The 18,844-nt window shown below is 48.4% G+C and overlaps 1 protein-coding gene across 2 annotated transcripts in view; it reads right to left on the minus strand.

The window, feature by feature from the left end:
- The window catches only part of Ccdc93 (coiled-coil domain containing 93), a 75,074-nt gene that overhangs the window by 35,735 nt on the left and 20,495 nt on the right, over nucleotides 1–18,844 (minus strand). Inside the window, exons 7-12 of one of the 2 annotated variants that reach the window (XM_028893931.2) lie at nucleotides 16,103–16,203; nucleotides 15,026–15,043; nucleotides 10,639–10,675; nucleotides 10,129–10,221; nucleotides 9,841–9,891; nucleotides 8,640–8,726 (exon numbers count right to left, since the gene is read on the minus strand). In XM_028893931.2, the coding sequence (XP_028749764.1) occupies nucleotides 8,640–8,726; nucleotides 9,841–9,891; nucleotides 10,129–10,221; nucleotides 10,639–10,675; nucleotides 15,026–15,043; nucleotides 16,103–16,203 (387 nt within the window). The remainder of the gene's footprint in view (nucleotides 1–8,639; nucleotides 8,727–9,840; nucleotides 9,892–10,128; nucleotides 10,222–10,638; nucleotides 10,676–15,025; nucleotides 15,044–16,102; nucleotides 16,204–18,844) is intronic. The other variant, XM_028893932.2, reaches the window with a different exon arrangement.

An 18,844-nucleotide genomic window follows, 5' to 3' on the forward strand; every position in this document is an offset into this window, starting at 1 on the left:
AAGCCTCTCTAGAGAATACAACACACACACACACACACACACACACACACACACACACACACACACACAGCTTTCCAGCTGGACAGCTTCCTGAAGCACCCTGTCTAGATTCAAAGGCTAGTGTAGTGGACCTGCACATACATGTATTTGTCATTTTACTTAGAGAAATGTATCAACATGGAGCTGGTCCTCAGAATCCTAAGTCAATCAATATGAATTAATACTTTATAGATGAAGATTTAAGAAACTGCAGGTGCTAGATCTCTCTCTCTCTCTCTTTCTCTCTTGTTCATGTTTGTGTGGATATGTGCACCTGTGCATGAGGATCACATGCATGTGTGTACATATATGTATATGAAAACTAGGGGTTGGTTTGGGGAGTCTTCAATCATTCTCCCCCTTATCTTTGGAGACAGGGTCTCTCACTGAACTTGGAGGTCCCTGATTTGGCTAGCTGGGTTGGCCGGTAGCCCCAGAGGTCTTCCAGTCTCCATCTTCCCATGATGGGATTATGGATGTGTGCAGCCACATCGCACTTTTTAAATGGATGGTGGGATCTGAACTCGGGTCCTTATGCTTACATGGTAAGCACCTTACCCACTGAGCCATCTCTCTAGCCCTTGAAGTTTCTTATATTTCCACTTATAAAGTATTAATTCATATTAATTAACTCCATATTGATACATTTCTCTAGTGTAGGTAAAATGACAAATCACATATGTGCGAGGTCTACTACACTAGCCTTTGAGTCTAGACATGTGCTTCAGGAAGCTGTTTGTTCAGCTGGGAAGCTTTGGGAGAAAGCAGTTTATTCTGGGGTTATAGTGAAGACAGTTCCTAACTAGCCAATGGAAGTCTGACTGCTTTCCAGGCATACTTTTCATTAAACAACCTAAAATTTTTATTTCTTCCAAATTATCTTCCCAACAGCCAGGAAAACCCAGACTGAAGGCAGAAACAGGTCTTTGGAACAGCCTGGCCCGTCTGACGTTGGCTGATGGACAGTCACAGTCAGATAACAGGTGATGAGGGCAAAGATGCACTTTTAACAGGAGTATAAAGTTGGTCAGATGGAGAAGACAGAACAGGGCCTTACATCCAACCCTCAACGGGAAAGAGTTTAAATCCCAAGCATCTTAACAGTCTATTTACAAAATACAACGTCTGTCAAAAAAGGCCAGCCACTGACAAACACACCCTTGTGTCCACCGAGGAGCAAGGGTTGATGCGCGGATCTCACTTTGTTCAACAATTGCAGATTAAGAACGTGCCTGGAACACCCCAGTGTGGATTAAGAGACTCTGCTGGAGAACTCATGTTTTCTAATGTGACAGATAGAAATGATACCCGCTCTTGGGGGAGATGGCTCTAAATGTCACTTGATGGCATTAGTTTAGTTTAAAATGTTAAATACCCCAGAGAAATAAGAAATGATTACTATACCTAAAACGATACCCTTTCAGAATTGAATGAGCCCTGCGGGTTACCCATGTATTAACCTTCACGCCTGTTTTCTCTTTTCCAGTGCTAGAGATAAAACCCGGGGTGCTGTGCAGGCTAGGGAAGCGCTCTACCACCGTGTGACGTCCCCAGCTCTAACTTCCTTCTAGTTCAGGAAGCTCCCCCTCATTAGTCCCCTCTTCCTATCACAATACAGTCTCTGAGATGAGAAAGCAGGGCCCCGTGCACCCACCTCACACGGGGATCTAAGTCCTCCACAGTGATCTAGGGAACTTCAGTTTCCGGCATCTTGGGAGCCTCCAGTTGAAATCAAGCAAACAGATGACAAAGCACAGCTCAGTTCCCCCCCCTGAAACAAAGCTATGAGCGAGGAAGAACACTATGGAATTCTGGGCGGCCCAAACGTAAGTGAATGTGGTATTCTAGAAGGCGCATGCCTCACTGAAGGTGGCTTACTTCCCTGAGGGTATGTTTCCAAAACCTTGTAATGTCTAGCTTTGATTTTACAGTTGATTAATAAAGGCCCCACACGAGCCTTGGATTGGTATCAGAGGAAAAGGTATGCAATGAAATACTGTAAAGACGGACCAGCTTCACGGAGTTCTGCCATCTAAACCCACAATGCTCCCGGCATGCCTACATAACTGCCAGCCAGGAGCCACATGTGGTGGTGCATGCCTGCAATTCCAGCACATGGGAGAAGTAGGCAGGAAGATCAGGAGTTCAAAACCACCCTCAGACAGAGTTGAAGCCAGCCTATGCTCCATGAGACCCCGTCTCAAAACACAAAACCAAACAGAAAACACCTGCCAGTCAGGACCCTAAAATGGACCAGCGCTGAGGTGTCCCCCAGTACCTGAGAAGCAACACTAGATCATCCCTGGAAGAACAGAGCTGCAACCCTCAGGCTCCAGGAATTTCCACAGACAACTTTCAGTAAAATATGGTGAATCCAGTCAAACTCACGAGCAGGCTGGAGAGATGGCTGAGTGGGTAAAGACGCCTGTCACCAACCTGGCAACCTGAGTTCATCAATCCCTGGGACCCAAGGATGCGAGGAGAGACCAGACTCCTGCAAGTTGTCCTACTGATCTCCACGTGAGTGTGTATGCCCATGTGTGTTCACTATGATGTGTGCACCCACCCCAACATGTAAATGTAATTTAAAAACTCCTCACAAGCACTCTGAGAAGTCAGAGCACCGTGAACCTAAACCAGCAGGAACAGACAAGAGAACCAGGCCTGTTAACACTGAAACACACACACACACACACACACACACACACACACACACACACACACACACACACCCCGACAGTTCAATGTATGCAGGAGCACCTACAATTCTATAGGATGTCAGTATGTCAGTGTCTTTCAGTGCCTTGCCTGCTGTCCTCTGGACATACAATAGTGTGCAAGTGACTTCTGAGGTACTCCCATGGAATGTGACCATCCACTCTTCCTGGTCTACATTCTGCTTCTTCTTAACATTGTGTGTGACGTGTGTGTGTGTGTGTGTGTGTGTGTGTGTGCGCGCACGCGTGTGTGCATGTGCATGCATGTGTGTATGTGTGAGTGTGTGTGTGTACACGCGCGTGAACATGTATGCACGTGTATGGAGGCCATAGATCAACTTTGAGTATCATTCAGGAGCTGTTCACTCTTGTCTTTGAGACAGGGTCTCTCACTGGAACCTGGAGCTCACTGATTGGGTAGACTGGCCACGAGCCCCAGAAATCCTCCAGTCTCTCTTCTCCAGCGTTGCGATTACAAATGTGCCCACCATGACCATCTTTTTATGCGTTCTCAGGTTCTTATGTTTGTGCGACTGAGCCATCTCCAAAAGGCCCCTAGTTGTCTTTATAACTGCTTTGAGAAGCTTTTATACACAACCTAAAAACAGTGGTCAAGTGGCAAATCCAGGGCAGTTAAATAACATGAAGACAGGAGCCACAAGTAGGCAGATAAGTATTAACTTTTTCTCCTGGCTCCATCCTATCAGACTTAGTACATAAATGTCCCGAGGACCTCTGGGTGCTAGGCACCATGGGCTAACTTAATGACAGCAGCCTGCTCCTGTGGGAATCACCATCCCCAGCCCACGGAAGCACTGCCAACCACAGAATCCCAACTTGGATACAACGAATGGCCTGAGGGGAGAATAAATGAGCCGAGCCTGTCAAACAGAGATGACTAGCCCAGGATTTAATACACAGATATGAGGAGAGATGGTATGACTAAAACAGTCTGTGGTCAGGCTCCGAGGCGAAGACCTTGAGAAAGAAAGTGGTAAGCACGGGCAAAGGGCCGTGACAAGTGCTGAGTCCCCAGGACCCCCAGAGGGGAGCCGGGCAACACACGGCTCTCTCTGGCATGCTCTGGCGGCAGAGTAGCTGTCACTCACTCTGGCCAGGCACGTGGATGACAGAAATGAAGAGGCATTCTTTTCCCATCGGTTCACACTGTCATGTGAACTGGGCAAAGTGCTGAACATAAGTGACTGTCGAGTGCACAGCCTGAAACGGGACATCTCCATCACTCCCTCTGAGGGGCACAGAAGGCAGGTGGACAGGAACAGGAAGAATGGAAAAGCCGAGGATGGTAAGGGGTGCCATGAATCAGTCTCACAGACACGACGTGGCTAAAACATTGATGAACTCATAGACGGCTGTGGTCATCTGCATGAGAGCCTCATAAGATCAAGCCAGCCAACTTTCCATCCTGGGTGGGAGAGGAGTTCGTGAGGCTTCACCTGGAGACCCGGGGAGCTCTCAGCAGTTGATGGTGGCTGGGGGAGGGACAGTCACTTTCTTCAGTTGTGAGGCCACTGGAAAGTTCTGCCCATGCAACAGTCAACAGTCTCATCTGTGCTTATCCAAGCAGCCTTAGTCAAACTCAGCAGGAGGGACACGGACACACGGATGGACACACACACACACACACACACACACACACACACACACACATGCAAAACACACACACAAGCAAAACACAAAAGATGAAAATAGGAGGGTTTGTTGGGAAGAAGGGTTCAGTGAGGGATGGGGGAGGGGGTAGTTGGGGTGAAAATGAGCAAGATACATTATATACATGTATGATATTGTCAAAAATGCAAGTATAATGTCTTTTATGAAACTATAAAAAACATTGTGTGTGTGTGTGCATGTGCGTGCGTGTGTGTGTGTGTGTGTGTGTGTGTGTGTGTTGTGTGCGCGTGTGTGCGTGTGTTTCATGTCTACAGGCCTGTGCTGAGCTGCTATAGCAACCACATCCTCCAGAGGAAGGCTTCCTTCCTTTGTATTTGCGTGGGTACCCTTGGACTAGCCCCAGGTCCAATTATCTGCTGAGACAAAGGTGCTCTCGAGACAGAGGTGAGGTTCTGACCAGCTGCCAGAGTGCAGTCCTCAGAACCAAAAGGTCAGGAGCGGTGGGCCTTCCAAGACCAATTAGGAAAAGAATGCCTTCTATAAATAAGGCTCCCGAGGACCTAAAACACATGTCCCCATGGCAACGAGATGACGAGGGTGGCAGCACCCAGGCTGGGACGCTGCAATTTTATTTCAGAACTGTTGTTAATTTGTGGGTGCGAGTATACACATGCATGGAGATCAGAAGACAACTTGTGGGAGCCGGCCTTCTCCTTCCACCATGGTTACCAGACTTGGTGGCAAGTACCTTTATTGGATAAGCCATCTTTTTGGCACTGAGAAGCTATACTTTAAAAAGAGCTATATGAGAATGTCATAATATGTTCTGTAGTGACAGGAACAATTACTGGATACCTCAAAGAAACTTCCATGGGCCAACATGATGGCTCAGTGGTAAAACACCCTTGCCGTACAAGCCCACTGACCTGTGTTTGATCCCCATAACCCAGTTAAAGGTAGAAAAAGAAGACCAACTCCACAAAGTTGTCCTCTGGCTTTACATACAGAACATGCACAAGTGCCCCACCCCCACATACACACATACACACACACACACACTCACACACAAATAATAATAATAATAATAATAATAATAATAATAATAATAATAATAATAAATCCCAGTGTGCGGCAGCCTTGCTGAGGTGCTGTGTGAGCCTCAGGCTGTACCAGGCTCCTTACTCCTGTGGTCCATCCCTAGCACACTCATCCCTCCCCAGTACAGCACACAAGGCAGCTGGTGGAATGGTAAGCTTGCTTGAGGAGGCCTATGGTCACTGCAGGCTCAGGAGGCAGAGCTATGGATGGCACACAGTTCCACTTCTCCCCAGTGACCTTCCAGAGGGCTAAATAGATAGGTTCTAACGTAGTGGCTCTCAACCTGTGGGCCGCCACCCCTTTGGCAAAGCTCTATCTCTAAAAACATTTACGTGATGATTCATAATAGTAACAAAGTTACAGCTATAAAGAAGCCATGAGAGCAATGTTATGGTTGGGGTCAGCACAACATGAGGAACTGCATTAAAGATCACAGCACTGGGAGTCGAGAGCCACTGCTCTACAGGCAGGTGATCCTGCATTTGAACCAGGGATGCACTGGACCTGCACAGGTGATCCTGCATTTGAACCAGGGATGCACTGGACCTGCACAGGTGATCCTGCATGTGAACCAGGGATGCACTGGACCTGCACAGGTGATCCTGCATGTGAACCAGGGATGCACTGGACCTGCACAGGTGATCCTGCATGTGAACCAGGGATGCACTGGACCTGCACAGGTGATCCTGCATGTGAACCAGGGATGCACTGGACCGGCACAGGAATGCAGAAAGGCCTGAGCCTCTGGAACCCACACTTTCTTCATCTGCAAACTGGATATAATGTTATGTACTTATTTACCCAGCACCAGGACTGCAGTGAGGTGTCTAGATAATAGAATGTGGTCCACACTGACACCGACAGACAGGTACAAGGAGGTGTGAAGACAGAGGGAGGCCATACACAAGAGGGCAGCTTGGAAGAATCCGATCATCCTGGGCCAGAGAGATGCTCCTGGAGTAAAGGCATTTGTCACCGTGCCTGACATGAGTTCAATCCTAGGACCCGCATGGTGGGAGGAGAGACCCAAGTCCGGAGAGTTGCCCTTGACCTCCACAAGTAAGCCATGGCATGCACACACCCCTTCTTCCCTAAGCATACACAAGCACACAAGTTAATATGATGTACAAAGAGAAAGAATTAAATGTTCTTTTAAAGTTGAAAAAAAAAATATTTTGGATGCTTGGGAGATGGTTTAGCACCCCTACAGGCGGAAACAGAATTTTCTAAAAGCAAATGGACCAGCAAGCCTGTACAAGCCAGCACAGAGCAAAACAAGAGAGACTTACTTCAAACAACATAGAAGGTAATGACCCAAGGTTGTCATTTGACCTCTACATACGCGCGCGCGCGCGCGCGCGCGCGCGCGCGCGCACACACACACACACACATACACACGGAGTGGAAACATATCTAGTTTTCCTCCCTGTTAAAAAGCTGATAAGGCCCATTCCCGGCAATCTAGGACTGTAAGAGACTCACAGCCCTGCCCTCAGGAGACCGGCGGACAAGAGACCAGGACACTTCTGGGGCAGTGACTTTCATTCCTCTTTCCACGACTATGTACTGCAATCTTTGAGTTTATTGAACCTTTACAGCAAACAGAATCTTTCCTGAATCAATCTCGGATGACACTCTGATCAGACAAGACCTTTGGAGTCCTTGAGAGCTGGATAAGAAAATCCACATTCAGAAGCATAACACGGGGATGATGGGAAAACAAGACACCCCAGCCTAGACACACTATCTAGTCACTGTCCTGCTCTGAAGCACCATTGCTTGGAGATCCACCCTCAGGTACTAAGGGAGACCGCTTCCCTAAGCACACAGTGACCTTCACAGTCACTACAGAAGGTTCAAGTGCAGAGGGCAGAGTGGAACTATCCTGTTCCCAAGGCACCTGAGACAAGAAGATCAGAACTAGCTGCTCCAGCACACATGACACTCGGAGCAGAGCTGAGGGAAGAATGAGGAGACCAGACCCATCTGACACAGTCTAGACTCACCTCAGAAGGGAGTCTCAGAGAAACTGTCTAGATTAGCTTGGCCTGGGGGCATGACTGTGAGGGAATTTTTAGGTGGGGGCAATTGAATGGGCAGAGTAGGCAGCATTGCATGGGCTGGGCCCTGGGCAGGAGGAAAAGGAGAGCCAGCTGAACACGCATGCACACAGTAGTTGACTGCGGTCTGCTCTTGACTGTGGTTGTGACCAGCTGCTTCACACCCCTCCCGACTAGACCTCCCTGCAATGTGGACTGTAACCCCCAACTGGGAGCCAAATGAGCCTTTTCTCCTGGGAGTTGCTCTTGTCGGGTATTTTATCACAGCAACAGGAAACGAGACAATGGAGTCAGCCTTATAAATCAGATCTCACAGGCCATGGCTCAGCCACACCAGACTCAGTTATGTGCAAAATGACTCTTAACGAGGCTGGCCAGTTGGCTCCATGGGTAAAGGTGCTTGCTGCATGAGGCAGACCTCCTGGGTTCAAGCCTGGAGCCCAATCAAGGTAGAAGGAGAAAATCTAGGGCACAAAGTTGTCCTCTGGCCCAGACATGTATGCTGTGACCAACTGCCTCCCTATACAAACATATTAATAATAAATAATAATGAAAACTACTTAAAAATGGTTCGTCACTGCATCTCTGAAATATTTAAGGTCCCTCTGCCTCTTCTTAGAACAGAAGAAAAGGAACATTGAAATATGACTGAGGCTTTTGTTCATTCTACACACTTTTTAATAAAGTCAAGCAAAAACTTTTGCCTTGGGCTTGGGTGAGTTATAGAGTTTATCTCCTAAATGGCAAAAGCACCATTCCGCAGCCCACTTGCCCAACCAAGCCTGTGTGACAGGAAAGGACAGATGACTGCCTGGTCTGCAGATGGCGACATATTAGATGTGGCTGCTATTTCAAGACAGAGCTTTTCCCTTAATATTTATAGAAAAAAATGGGCGCCTCAGAACAAAATGAATTTAGCTCACGGGCAAACGCAGATGGCTGTGCATGGTCAAGCCTGGTGTTGGCGCTTCTGACAAATGTGGTTGGTGAATTCCAATGAGACTCCATGATTACACAGGGAAGGAGCTAGAACACAGGAGGGCAAGGCTGTGGGTGTGACCTGAGGCCCAGGCTCTGGCAGGCAGCAACCTACCTTCCCTGCATACTCAGACACAATCTGCTTGATCTCAGCAGAGCAGAGACCCACGATCTGGCCCACGGAGCTGGCAGTGAGGCGGCTCTGAAATCAGATGAGGCATATTCTCAGGGACACTTGCTCACACAGGACTGAATATGATTACAAAATACACAGCAATGCCCCAGGAAAGTGACTTGGCTCTGACCGGTGACTCATCTACAAGACTTAGGAACAGAAGTCAGAGCCACCCCTCTATCTCCTGCATCACACAGCTGACTGTTGGTTTCCTTGGCCCCTGGGGACCCCTGGAGCCACCCCTCTATCTCCTGATTCACTCAGTAGCTATGCTAGCTTGCGCTTACTTAGGTCTTGGATACCCCTGCCAACTTCCTCTCAGGCCTTGGGTATCCCTCCTAACTGCCCCGGGCCTTGGGTACCCCCGCTAACTTCCCCTCAGGCCCTGGATATCCCTCCTAACTACCCCGGGCCTTGGGTACCCCCGCTAACTTCCCCTCAGGCCCTGGATATCCCTCCTAACTGCCCCGGGCCTTGGGTACTCCCGCTAACTTCCTCTCAGGACCTGGGTATCCCTCCTAACCGCCCCCGGCCTTGAGTACTCCTGCTAATTTCCTCTCAGGCACTGGTCACTTGGACTAGCTTCCCTTCAGGCCCTGCATAGCCCTAGGATTCCATCTTCTCCATCCCCATGTCCAGGCCTGGAACTCATACATGAGCAGTAGAAAAGGAACCATAGATCCTAAAGTATCTCTTTATTCCCACAGGTCTTTCCTGGTCTTCAAAGAAACGATTCCATCGAAGGACATAGCTAATCCTTCAGGAAGGCCTTGAGCTGTGAGAGGGCTCATGGGCAACTTGGGATTTCATCTCCTACATAGCTGGTTTCAGAAGAAGACGGGTTCCCATGGTTACAGAGAAGCAGGGCTGACCCTTGTTCTTCCTTAGAGGCCAGTAAGCCACCCCTGCGGGATATATCATCCCAACAGTTTCCTTAAACTCTCCCTCTTAGAAGGCCCTGGACAATGCTAGACATTATAAAAACCTTCCTGCAAATGAAGCAGGGCTCTCAGGACTTCTGAAGACTGAGGGCTCTGAAGATGGTGTTTCCCTGCCCCAGGCCCCTAGAACAGAGTGGGGTGGGGCCGCGTCTCCCCTCTGTGTTGCCTCTACACCTCCCCCCCAGCCCCCCAGCCCTCACCTCCTCGTTTGCCATGGCAGTCATCTTGGTCATCAGGGACTGAATTCGTTGCTGAAAGAAGAAGAGGACAGTGGTGAGTGGTTGTGACCATGTAAGTGCCTGCCCGGGTCTCTGGTGAAATCTCTGAGCTGCTGCTTTAATGTGGCTCAGTGGTGAGCCTCACCACCTCTCACAAAGGCAACTGGGAGGGGTGGGAGGTGGCTTGAGAGCAAGAGCTGTGAATGGGAGCTAAATCTCCCCTCCAGTGACCCAAACTGGGATCTCAGAGGGCCGCTGCAGGGCACGCACCTCCTCAGCCGCTCGAAGCTCATCTTCCTCGTGAGCATCCGTCTTCTCTGTGGCCGATAGCCCGGCGGCAAGCGTTGTTTTCTTGTCCTCGGCCTACACGGGAAGATGAGGAAACAGCTGAGCACCAGAGCTGGAGACTCAGCAGAGGTGAGACAAGCCTGCAGAGAGGTAGCCTGTGAACGAAAACGGATCTGGGGCCCGTGTGAACGAGAAACGGATAACCTAAGGGCGTCAGGTCAAGTCCCAGCCTCCAGAGCAGGCCGGGCAGGCGTGGGCTGGTGAGGCCTGCCTCACGCCAGGTCACGTCTACCTGCTGGACTTGGTCTGCAGCTCTGGGATAAGCTTCTGTTGGTAGGCTAGAAACACCAAGACGGACAAGCGGGGGACAGAGGCGGCTGGTACATTCCCAGGGCCCTGGTAGCCCAGAACCTGGTGCTTGATGGGCAGCACCCCTGCTACCCAGCCCATATCTGCTCTCACCCCCAACCCCCTACTCCAGGTCTTTCTTACCTTCTCTGTTTTGCTCTGGCGACTAAATCCGTATCTCCTGTAAGTCATGAGAAAGAGTTTAATTACTATCCAAAAATCACAATAGATTCCAACAAGTGTATTTTTGACACACATATGCATACAGAGGCCTGGTAAGCAACATCGGATGTCTCCTCCCTCGGCCAGTTTCCATCTTTTTCTGAGGCAGGATCTCTCGATGAACTTGGAGCTTGCCGATTTAGCTCGAATGGCTAGCTGGTGAGACCCTGGGCTCTCTTGTCTCTGCCTGCCCAGCACCGGGGTTACAGGCACATACCCTCGCAGTTGGCTTTCACATGGGTACCAGGGACCGAGCGCAGGCCCTCAGGCTTTGTGGCGAGCATTGTACCCACTGAGCCATCTCCCCAGGTCTTGCTTGGATTCTCCTCTGAAAAGCATCACAGAGGACTTGGGCTATATAGTGCTGGGAGAAACTATTTCAAATGCCTTACCCAGAAACAGAATCTCCCAGATCTGAAAGTGGCCCGTCATCTCACCTGCTGTACGAATGCTGTTAAAGGGAATACTAAGACAGTGAGTTCAGAGCATCCTCCAAGAGCACTCATTGCTCTTTGAATCGGGAACTGCATCTCAGAATGTAACCACACTGTAAGCTAAAAACCTTAAAACATCTGTGTAAACAATGTATTTCCGAAAGCCGGATCAGACTCCAGTATTACTTTGATGACTTCCAGCCATGCCGTGTTTTATTTTCAAACACAACCCAAACACAAGGTCAGTAATGTGCCCTCACTTCACGAAACCTTAAAATTAAAAGGTGCACCGAGGCATCTCAACTTAAATTAGTTTAGTTTTTAGCTTAAAACAAACAAAAATTATGCTTTTTATTTTTTAAAGCAAATACAACAATACAGAAAAACACTCAACCAAAAACAAAAGGCACAATGCAAACATCTAGCCTCCCAGATTTTAGTTTGGAAAGAAATAAAGTCGCATGCAAGCATTAAGACAAAACATTAAGGTTTTGCTCTGCCCCTGCTCAGGACTCGCCTGGCCTGTGGGATCAGTGTACTGCCCTCACTGCCCAGTGTCTGCAGCTTCTCCCTCACTGCCCAGTGTCTTCAGCTTCTTCCTCTCTGTCCAGTGTCTGTGGTTTTTCCCCTCACTGTCCAGTGTCTACAGCCTCTCCCTCACTGTCCAGTGTCTGCAGCCCTCACTGTCCAGTGTCTGTGGCCTTTCCCCTCACTGTCCAGTGTCTGTGGCCTCTCCCTCACTGTCCAGGGTCTGCGGCCTCTCCCTCACTGTCCAGGGTCTGCAGCCTCTCCCTCACTGTCCAGGGTCTGCAGCCCTTACTGTCCAGTGTCTGCAGCCTCTCCCTCACTGTCCAGTGTCTGCAGCCCTTACTGTCCAGGGTCTGCAGCTCTCGCTGTCCAGGGTCTGCAGCCTCATCCCTCACTGTCCAGTGTCTGTAGCCTCCCCCTTTACTGTCCAGTGTCTGCAGCCCTCACTGTCCAGGGTCTGTGGCCTCCCCACTCACTGTGCAGTGTCTGCAGCCCTCACTGTCCAGTGTCTACAGCCCTCATTGTCCAGTGTCTACAGCTTCTCCCTTCATTGTCCAGTGTCTGCAGGCTCATCCCTCACTGTCTAGGGTCTGCAGCTCCACCCCTCACTGGTCCAGGGCCTGAGGTCTCCCCCCTCACTGTCTAGGGTCTAAGGCCTCCCCTCTCACTGGTATAGGTCTGTGGCCTCCCCCCTCACTGTCTAGGGTCTGCAGCCCCACCCCTCACTGGTCCAGGGTCTGAGGTCTCCCCCCTCACTGTCTAGGGTCTGCAGCCTCACCCCTCACTGGTCCAGGGTCTGTGGCCTCACCTCTCTTGCTCCTCCATCATCCTGTCCCATCTCACTTTAGCAAGATGCAGGTCTCCTAGGCAGCCTCCCCACCACTTCCTCACATCTTCCTCCTCCTCCAAGGCCCTGCTCAGCCTCATACAAGCAGCTCTTGCTCCATCTACTGTCCGCACAAAGCATTACACAGTCTGACCAGTTCTCTCCCTTCACCTGCTCTCTGCTCTAAATTATGTCAGCAAAGCTTCCATGTGCACAGTGCATCCCCAGAGCCAAGACCTGAGCACAAGTCAGCAGTCTTATCCTGGAGGATGCTGCTGCTTTTACAGTTTGAAGTTCTAACATTTGTTATGAAAAAATGAAAAAACACAAATGAAAGAAAATGCAGAAAGATGTCATAGCATTGCCTAACTTTGCAATAGGCTCCCACAGAACTGGAAAAGATCAAAAAGGACATTGCTGGGCAGTGTGCCAAAGCATAGCAGATTTAATCTAAGGCTGAACTTTGGGTCTGCACACCACCTATAAAGGACATCATGGCAATCTCTGCGGCCTAATCAGAACTGCCAAGTTAACTGGAAAAAGCTACTTCAGAGTTAAAAAAGGCAGAAAGACTACAACTTCAGGGTTGTGGAGGGTTGGAATGTTTGAGGGCTAGCCTTAACCCTCCTGGTAGTCATCCACTGCTCACTTCTAATCTGATACAAACTTTTCGAATGTCTTTAGCTTCCACCAACTCAACAGCTAAGAATGTCACCAGAGAGCATCCCGCCCCATGGCACACATCTCTTTGGTTAGTTTAAAAAAAAAAAAAAAAAAAAAAAAAAAAAAGCCTTTTGTTCTGTAGAGTTTTAGGGAAATATTTCAATGTAGAAATAGGCTATTTTGGATACCCTGAATGCATGTTCCTGGGCCTTGGTAACTTATATTTGAATTAAAGATAAACTACTTAAAAAAAAACAAACAACAAACTAATTTTTCACCAACCATAAGGCTAAGTCACCAGGTAACATCCAAGGCCTACAGCTATGAGTTCTCCAAGTATCTATAATCCCTGTGCCTACCTAATGTTTCCACCAATGTATATATATGTGTGTGTGTGTGTGTGTGTGTGTGTGTGCGTGTGTGTATGTATATATATGTATATATGTATGTATATAATGTGCCTTGATTTATGACTTTCTTTGTTTTATTACTATAAAAGCTTCATGAGACTTCTTCCATATTGGAGCAGGGAATTTGGGGTAACTTAAATCTGTGATTCAAACCATAGTCACTCACATTTGGCTCTAAAAAAAAAAAAAAAAAAAAACTTATCTTTTATTCCCTGTGAGGTAAAAGCTGTTTTTTCATGTCAACAACTAAATCTGGGTGACTCAATTCCATGGCTCAGCTCCTGGAAGCTCTCATCTACTCTCCATACAGACAGGCTCCATCAGAGTTTCATTACATTCCTTTATTATTTGAGAGAGAGAGACAGAGACAGAGACAGAGACAGAAACACAGAGAGACAGAGGGAGAGAGACCACCTCACTTTGAAGACAGGCTCTGTCACTGGCCTGGACTCCCCCATTAGATTAGGCTGGCTACAGTGACCCCAAGGGATGTTTCTGCCTTTGCCTTTCTAGCCTTGAAACCACAAGTGATGCTACCATGTGCAGCTTTTTACTGTGGGCTCTGGGGACTGAACTGTAGTCCTCAAGGTGGTAAAGAGAGCACTTTACCAAATGAGCCATCTCTCCAAGCCTTTGTTAATCTTTTTTTTTTTTTTTTTTTTTTTGGTTTTTCGAGACAGGGTTTCTCTGTGTAGCTTTGTGCCTTTCCTGGGACTCACTTGGTAGCCCAGGTTGGCCTCAAACTCACAGAGATCCGCCTGGCTCTGCTTCCCGAGTGCTGGGATTAAAGTGCGCCACCACCACACGGCTTTGTTAATCATTTTTAACAAGGGGCCATGCATTTTTATTGTGTACAGTCCCTGCCTCCTCTCAAAATTATGTCCCTGGTCTGAATGATCTCTGGATGAGAAAACATTCAATTCTCAGCAGCAAGTGATGAGCTGGGAGGAAGGCCACCACACTGGGCTTGGACCAGATTGAACTTGGTGGCTTCTGAAACACACTAGTTTCAACTTGGGAAAGAAAGAGACTTGACCTCAGACTATCACCTCAAAATAAGCAAATAAACAAAGCCACACAATGACACACCATGAGAGGCAGGTGAGATGGCTCAGTGGATAAAGGCGCTTGTCATCAAGCCTGAAGACCCGAGTTCGATTCCTACAGCCCACATAAAGGTGGAAGGAGAGAACTGATTCCTGTAAGTGGTCATCTGACCTATACACACACAATAATAATAATAATGATAATGATAATAATAATAATAACTGTCTTTCCTTGAAAAGCTAGAATAGTTCAGCCTAATTTCTTCTGGTTTACCACTGTTTCCCAGAGGAAGGCACCGTGAGACGGTCAGGGAGATGCAGTGACAAAGAGTTAGTGTCACACACACAAGAGCAGGGACATTCACCTCACACAAAGGCAGGAAGCACAAGATACATACTCACATCAAGGGATCGGTCACCCTGGGTAGAGAATGTAGGACATAGGGAAGGTTAACATCCAGTGTTGAGAAAAGCATTCAAAGAGGAGCCTGTCCTTGCATGTTTTTAAAAGACATAAGGCTATAAAAGTCAAACCCTTTCTTAAGGACAAAATAATTTTAAGAAGTAATAAAGCTTACTATTAGGTTTCCATTTTTCTAGTTAGAGCAATCTTTGCCCCAAACCAACAGATTAGAGTAGGGCCCGGTGAGATGGGCACAGGTTCTCTGTGGACTCTGTTTCAAAGGAGGGTCAGGAAATGCACTCAAGCCCTGGCCTCCGAACCACCAATTCCCCAAGGAGGTCAGAGCCCATGAGCAGCAGCACCCACATTTCCAGAGAGCTATATAGGCTGGGCACAGAACACAAACTCTGACCTGGAAGTCATAGCTGCAATCAGGTAGGCGCGCGTGTGTGTGTGTGTGTGTGTGTGTGTGTGTGTGTGTGTGTGTGTGTGTGTGTATACAGGGTCTCACTGTGTGGCCTTGGCTAGCCTGGAACTCACTCTGTAGACCAGGCTGGCCTCAAACTCACTGAGATCTGCCTGCCTCTGCCTCCCGAACGCTCAAACTAACAGCATGCATTCCGTCTGTCCTTCCCTCCTGTCTGAACCAGAGATAGTTTATTAGGAAAAGAAAAGCATCCTGGGGATGGGAGAGGGTTAGTAAGCAGACACAAATACTCTAATGTTTCTTTTGTTTGTTCGTCAGTACAGGGAGATGGAAGCCAGAGAACAACCTTGTTCCTCAGGACACGGTCCACCTTGGTTTTCAAGGCAGGGTCTCCCATCGGCTTGGAGCTCACCCAGTAGGTTTACTTTAGGCTGGCTGGCAAGGGAGCCCCAGGATCTCCCTGTCTCCACCACCCCAGCGCTGGGGTAACAAGCGTGTGCCTCCACTCCGGGCTTTTTCTGTGGTTCTGGGAATTGGACTCAGTTCCTCATGCTGCAAGGCAAGCACTCTTGACTAAGCGGCCGCTCCAGCCCGAGCTTTTCTTTGAACTGGTGTAGGAAACAGGTGCTGACCAGCACCCACTACGTACCTGCCATATTCCAAAAGCGTGGAGTGGACGCGGGACTCCTCGTCCAGCAGCTCTTCCGCTCCCTGCTGCCGTCTGTACTTGCGACGGGGCTTGTAAGTGTCCTGAAGGGACAAGAAAGGCAAGGCCTGGAGCTTGAGAGGCTCCCCTGGACTGTGGCTGGGTGCCTCCAGCCAGCTGGGGGAGTAGACCTTTCCTCCAGAATGGGGGCACCTGGTTAGCTCACATCAGGGGCCACAGACACAGAGTCTAGGTGTGAGAGATCGAATTGTCAACTTGACACAACCTGGACTCGCCCTGTCTGGGTCAGGCTGGCCTGTGAGCATGTCTGTGGGGGACTGTCTTGATTGCCTTAAACCACGTGGGAAGACTGAGCCTGAAAGTGGGGGGCACCACTCCCTGAGGCTGGGCCCTGGGCTGCATAAGAGAAGAGAAAGCAGGCTGAGCACTGGACCTGTGTGCATTCATTCTGCTCGACTGTGACGTCACTGGCTGCCTTCAGTTCCTGCCTTGAGTGCCCCACAGTAATGGACCATGACCGGAAGTTCAAGCCAAGCAAACCCTTTCTCTCCTGATTAGTTTCCTTGTCAGGGTGTTTTATCACAGTAACAGAAAAGAAACCAGAGCACAGGTTTAGGAACACTCAGGTGAGAGGCCATGCTGGAGCTGCCTCCACCCCGACAACCACGAGCCTCACGTGCTGAGGAAGGCAGCCAGGGCAGAAGCTCACTGACAAGACTGGCCTTTGCCCTGGCGTTTTTCTCTTTCTTTCTCTCCTTCCTCCACTTTCTTTCTTTCTTATGTAGCTGAGGATGGCCTTGAACTTCTGATGTTCCTGCCTCCTGTTCCAGAGTACTGTTACTGACTCATGTGTTGCCACATATGGCTTTTGTACTCGGGTGCTGAGGGACAGAGCTAAGGTCACTTAACAGTGTTTCCTTAATTCCACATTTTATACTGTGACTGTTAGTTTTAATTGTCAATGCAACACAATCTAGAATAACCTGGGAAGGGACTCTCATAAAGAATTGTCTGGATCAGTTCAGCCTGTGGTCACGACCAGGAGGAATATTTTTTGAATCCTCAGTCCAGCTAAGCACTGTCTGCTGCAGAGAAGGCTGGCTGAGGACTAAGCACGCATGCACTCATTCTCTCTGCTCTGACTGTGGATGTGCCCAGCTGTTTCAAGTTCCTGCCTTGACCCCCGATGATGATGGACTCCCAGCTGGAAGGGTGGCCTCAAATCAACTCCGTCTGGCCTTTTGTTGGGGCTTTTATTGAGACAACAGAGAGGAAACGATAGCATGTAGCTTGCTTCTAAACAAGGAACAATAAAAACCGCAATCACAGAAGCAAAGCACCTCATTATGTTATCTTCACCAAGTACGTTCATATCATAGTTTATGTTTAGCCTTAAAAACATTTTTGGCACAGTAAATGGAAGGAAGCCATATATTTTTTGAATAGAGAAGAAAGATCCCAGCACTATCCACTGGAGTCTAGACTTCAGCTCTACGGAGCCCCTCACACACAGCACCGGACTCACAGACGCATCTCCTCAATGCCTCTTGTTTTACCATCAAGCTTCCTGCCTTCACTGTTCCGTTATCCAAATTCCTGCCTATTCTTATCGTAGCTCCAGCTTGTTAAGTTCCTCTGTTTTATTAGAATCACACCACATCTCTAGATGACATTAGAAGAGCAGTATCTTTATGATACTGCCTTGTTTTGAAATACAGAAGGGCTCGTGTCTCCTCTGGTCTTCTGAACACGGCTTTTCAAGCGAACAGTCGTTAAATGGCCGACCTCCCCACAACCCCAGCCACAATCCAGAATACTATCAGACATGCACGCCAACCAATCTTCCAAAGGGTCTCTACACAGCGGAGGAGAACTCAACTCTTTCAGAATCTAGCACCAGAAAAGCAAGATGGTTGTTGTGGTGTGAGTGTAAACTGTCCCCACAGGCTTGAGGGTTTGAACCCTTGGTCCCAGCTGTGCTGTTTGGGAAAACTATGGGGCCTTCAGGAGGCGCAGCCTTGATGGAAGAAGTATGTGACTGGGGTGGCTTGGAGCTTGGCCTACTTCCTGTTCTCTCTCTGCTTCCTGTGTGTGGATGAAATGTGACTTCCCCACCATGATGGCCTCCATCCCTCTGAAGCTCTAAAACCAAAATAAACCCTTTTTTGTCTAAGTTACTTTCTGTTGGGGAATTTGTCACAGTAACAAACTCTCCAGAGGGCCACACCTGTAAATAAAAGTGCTCTTAAACTTAAATAACAAAAGCTTAAGAAAACTAAAATGCTTGTACCTTTTTGCTGACTTTAAAAATTACTAGATTTTTCTTCCCCTCTTTTATGACAAGGGCTGGCCTCGAACTCCTTGTCTTAAGAAATTCTCTTGCTTCAGCCTCCAGAGCAGATGGGACTACAGGTTCATGCCTGGCTAGAGTTGTTTTAGTTATAACCATATAATACAATAAATATAGATCTATTTTATATGGCATACCTTCTGGTTGAATGTGCACATGTATGTACATGTGCACATATATATGACATCTATCTATCTTGAACAAAAGGTGTGGCATGATGTGTGAACATGAACAGAACATGTTCAATAACCACTCCTTCTGGTGGCCTGATTTGTCATTTTACCTCTAGTGTATGACCTTCCTGACTGCTAAGACGGCAGTCAGTAATCTCTCAGGAAAACCTACTTAGGGCTCTGTATGTGGGCCGAGGGACA

Source organism: Peromyscus leucopus, chromosome 15 (assembly GCF_004664715.2).
Source record: "Peromyscus leucopus breed LL Stock chromosome 15, UCI_PerLeu_2.1, whole genome shotgun sequence".
Classification (NCBI taxonomy): domain Eukaryota; kingdom Metazoa; phylum Chordata; class Mammalia; order Rodentia; family Cricetidae; genus Peromyscus; species Peromyscus leucopus.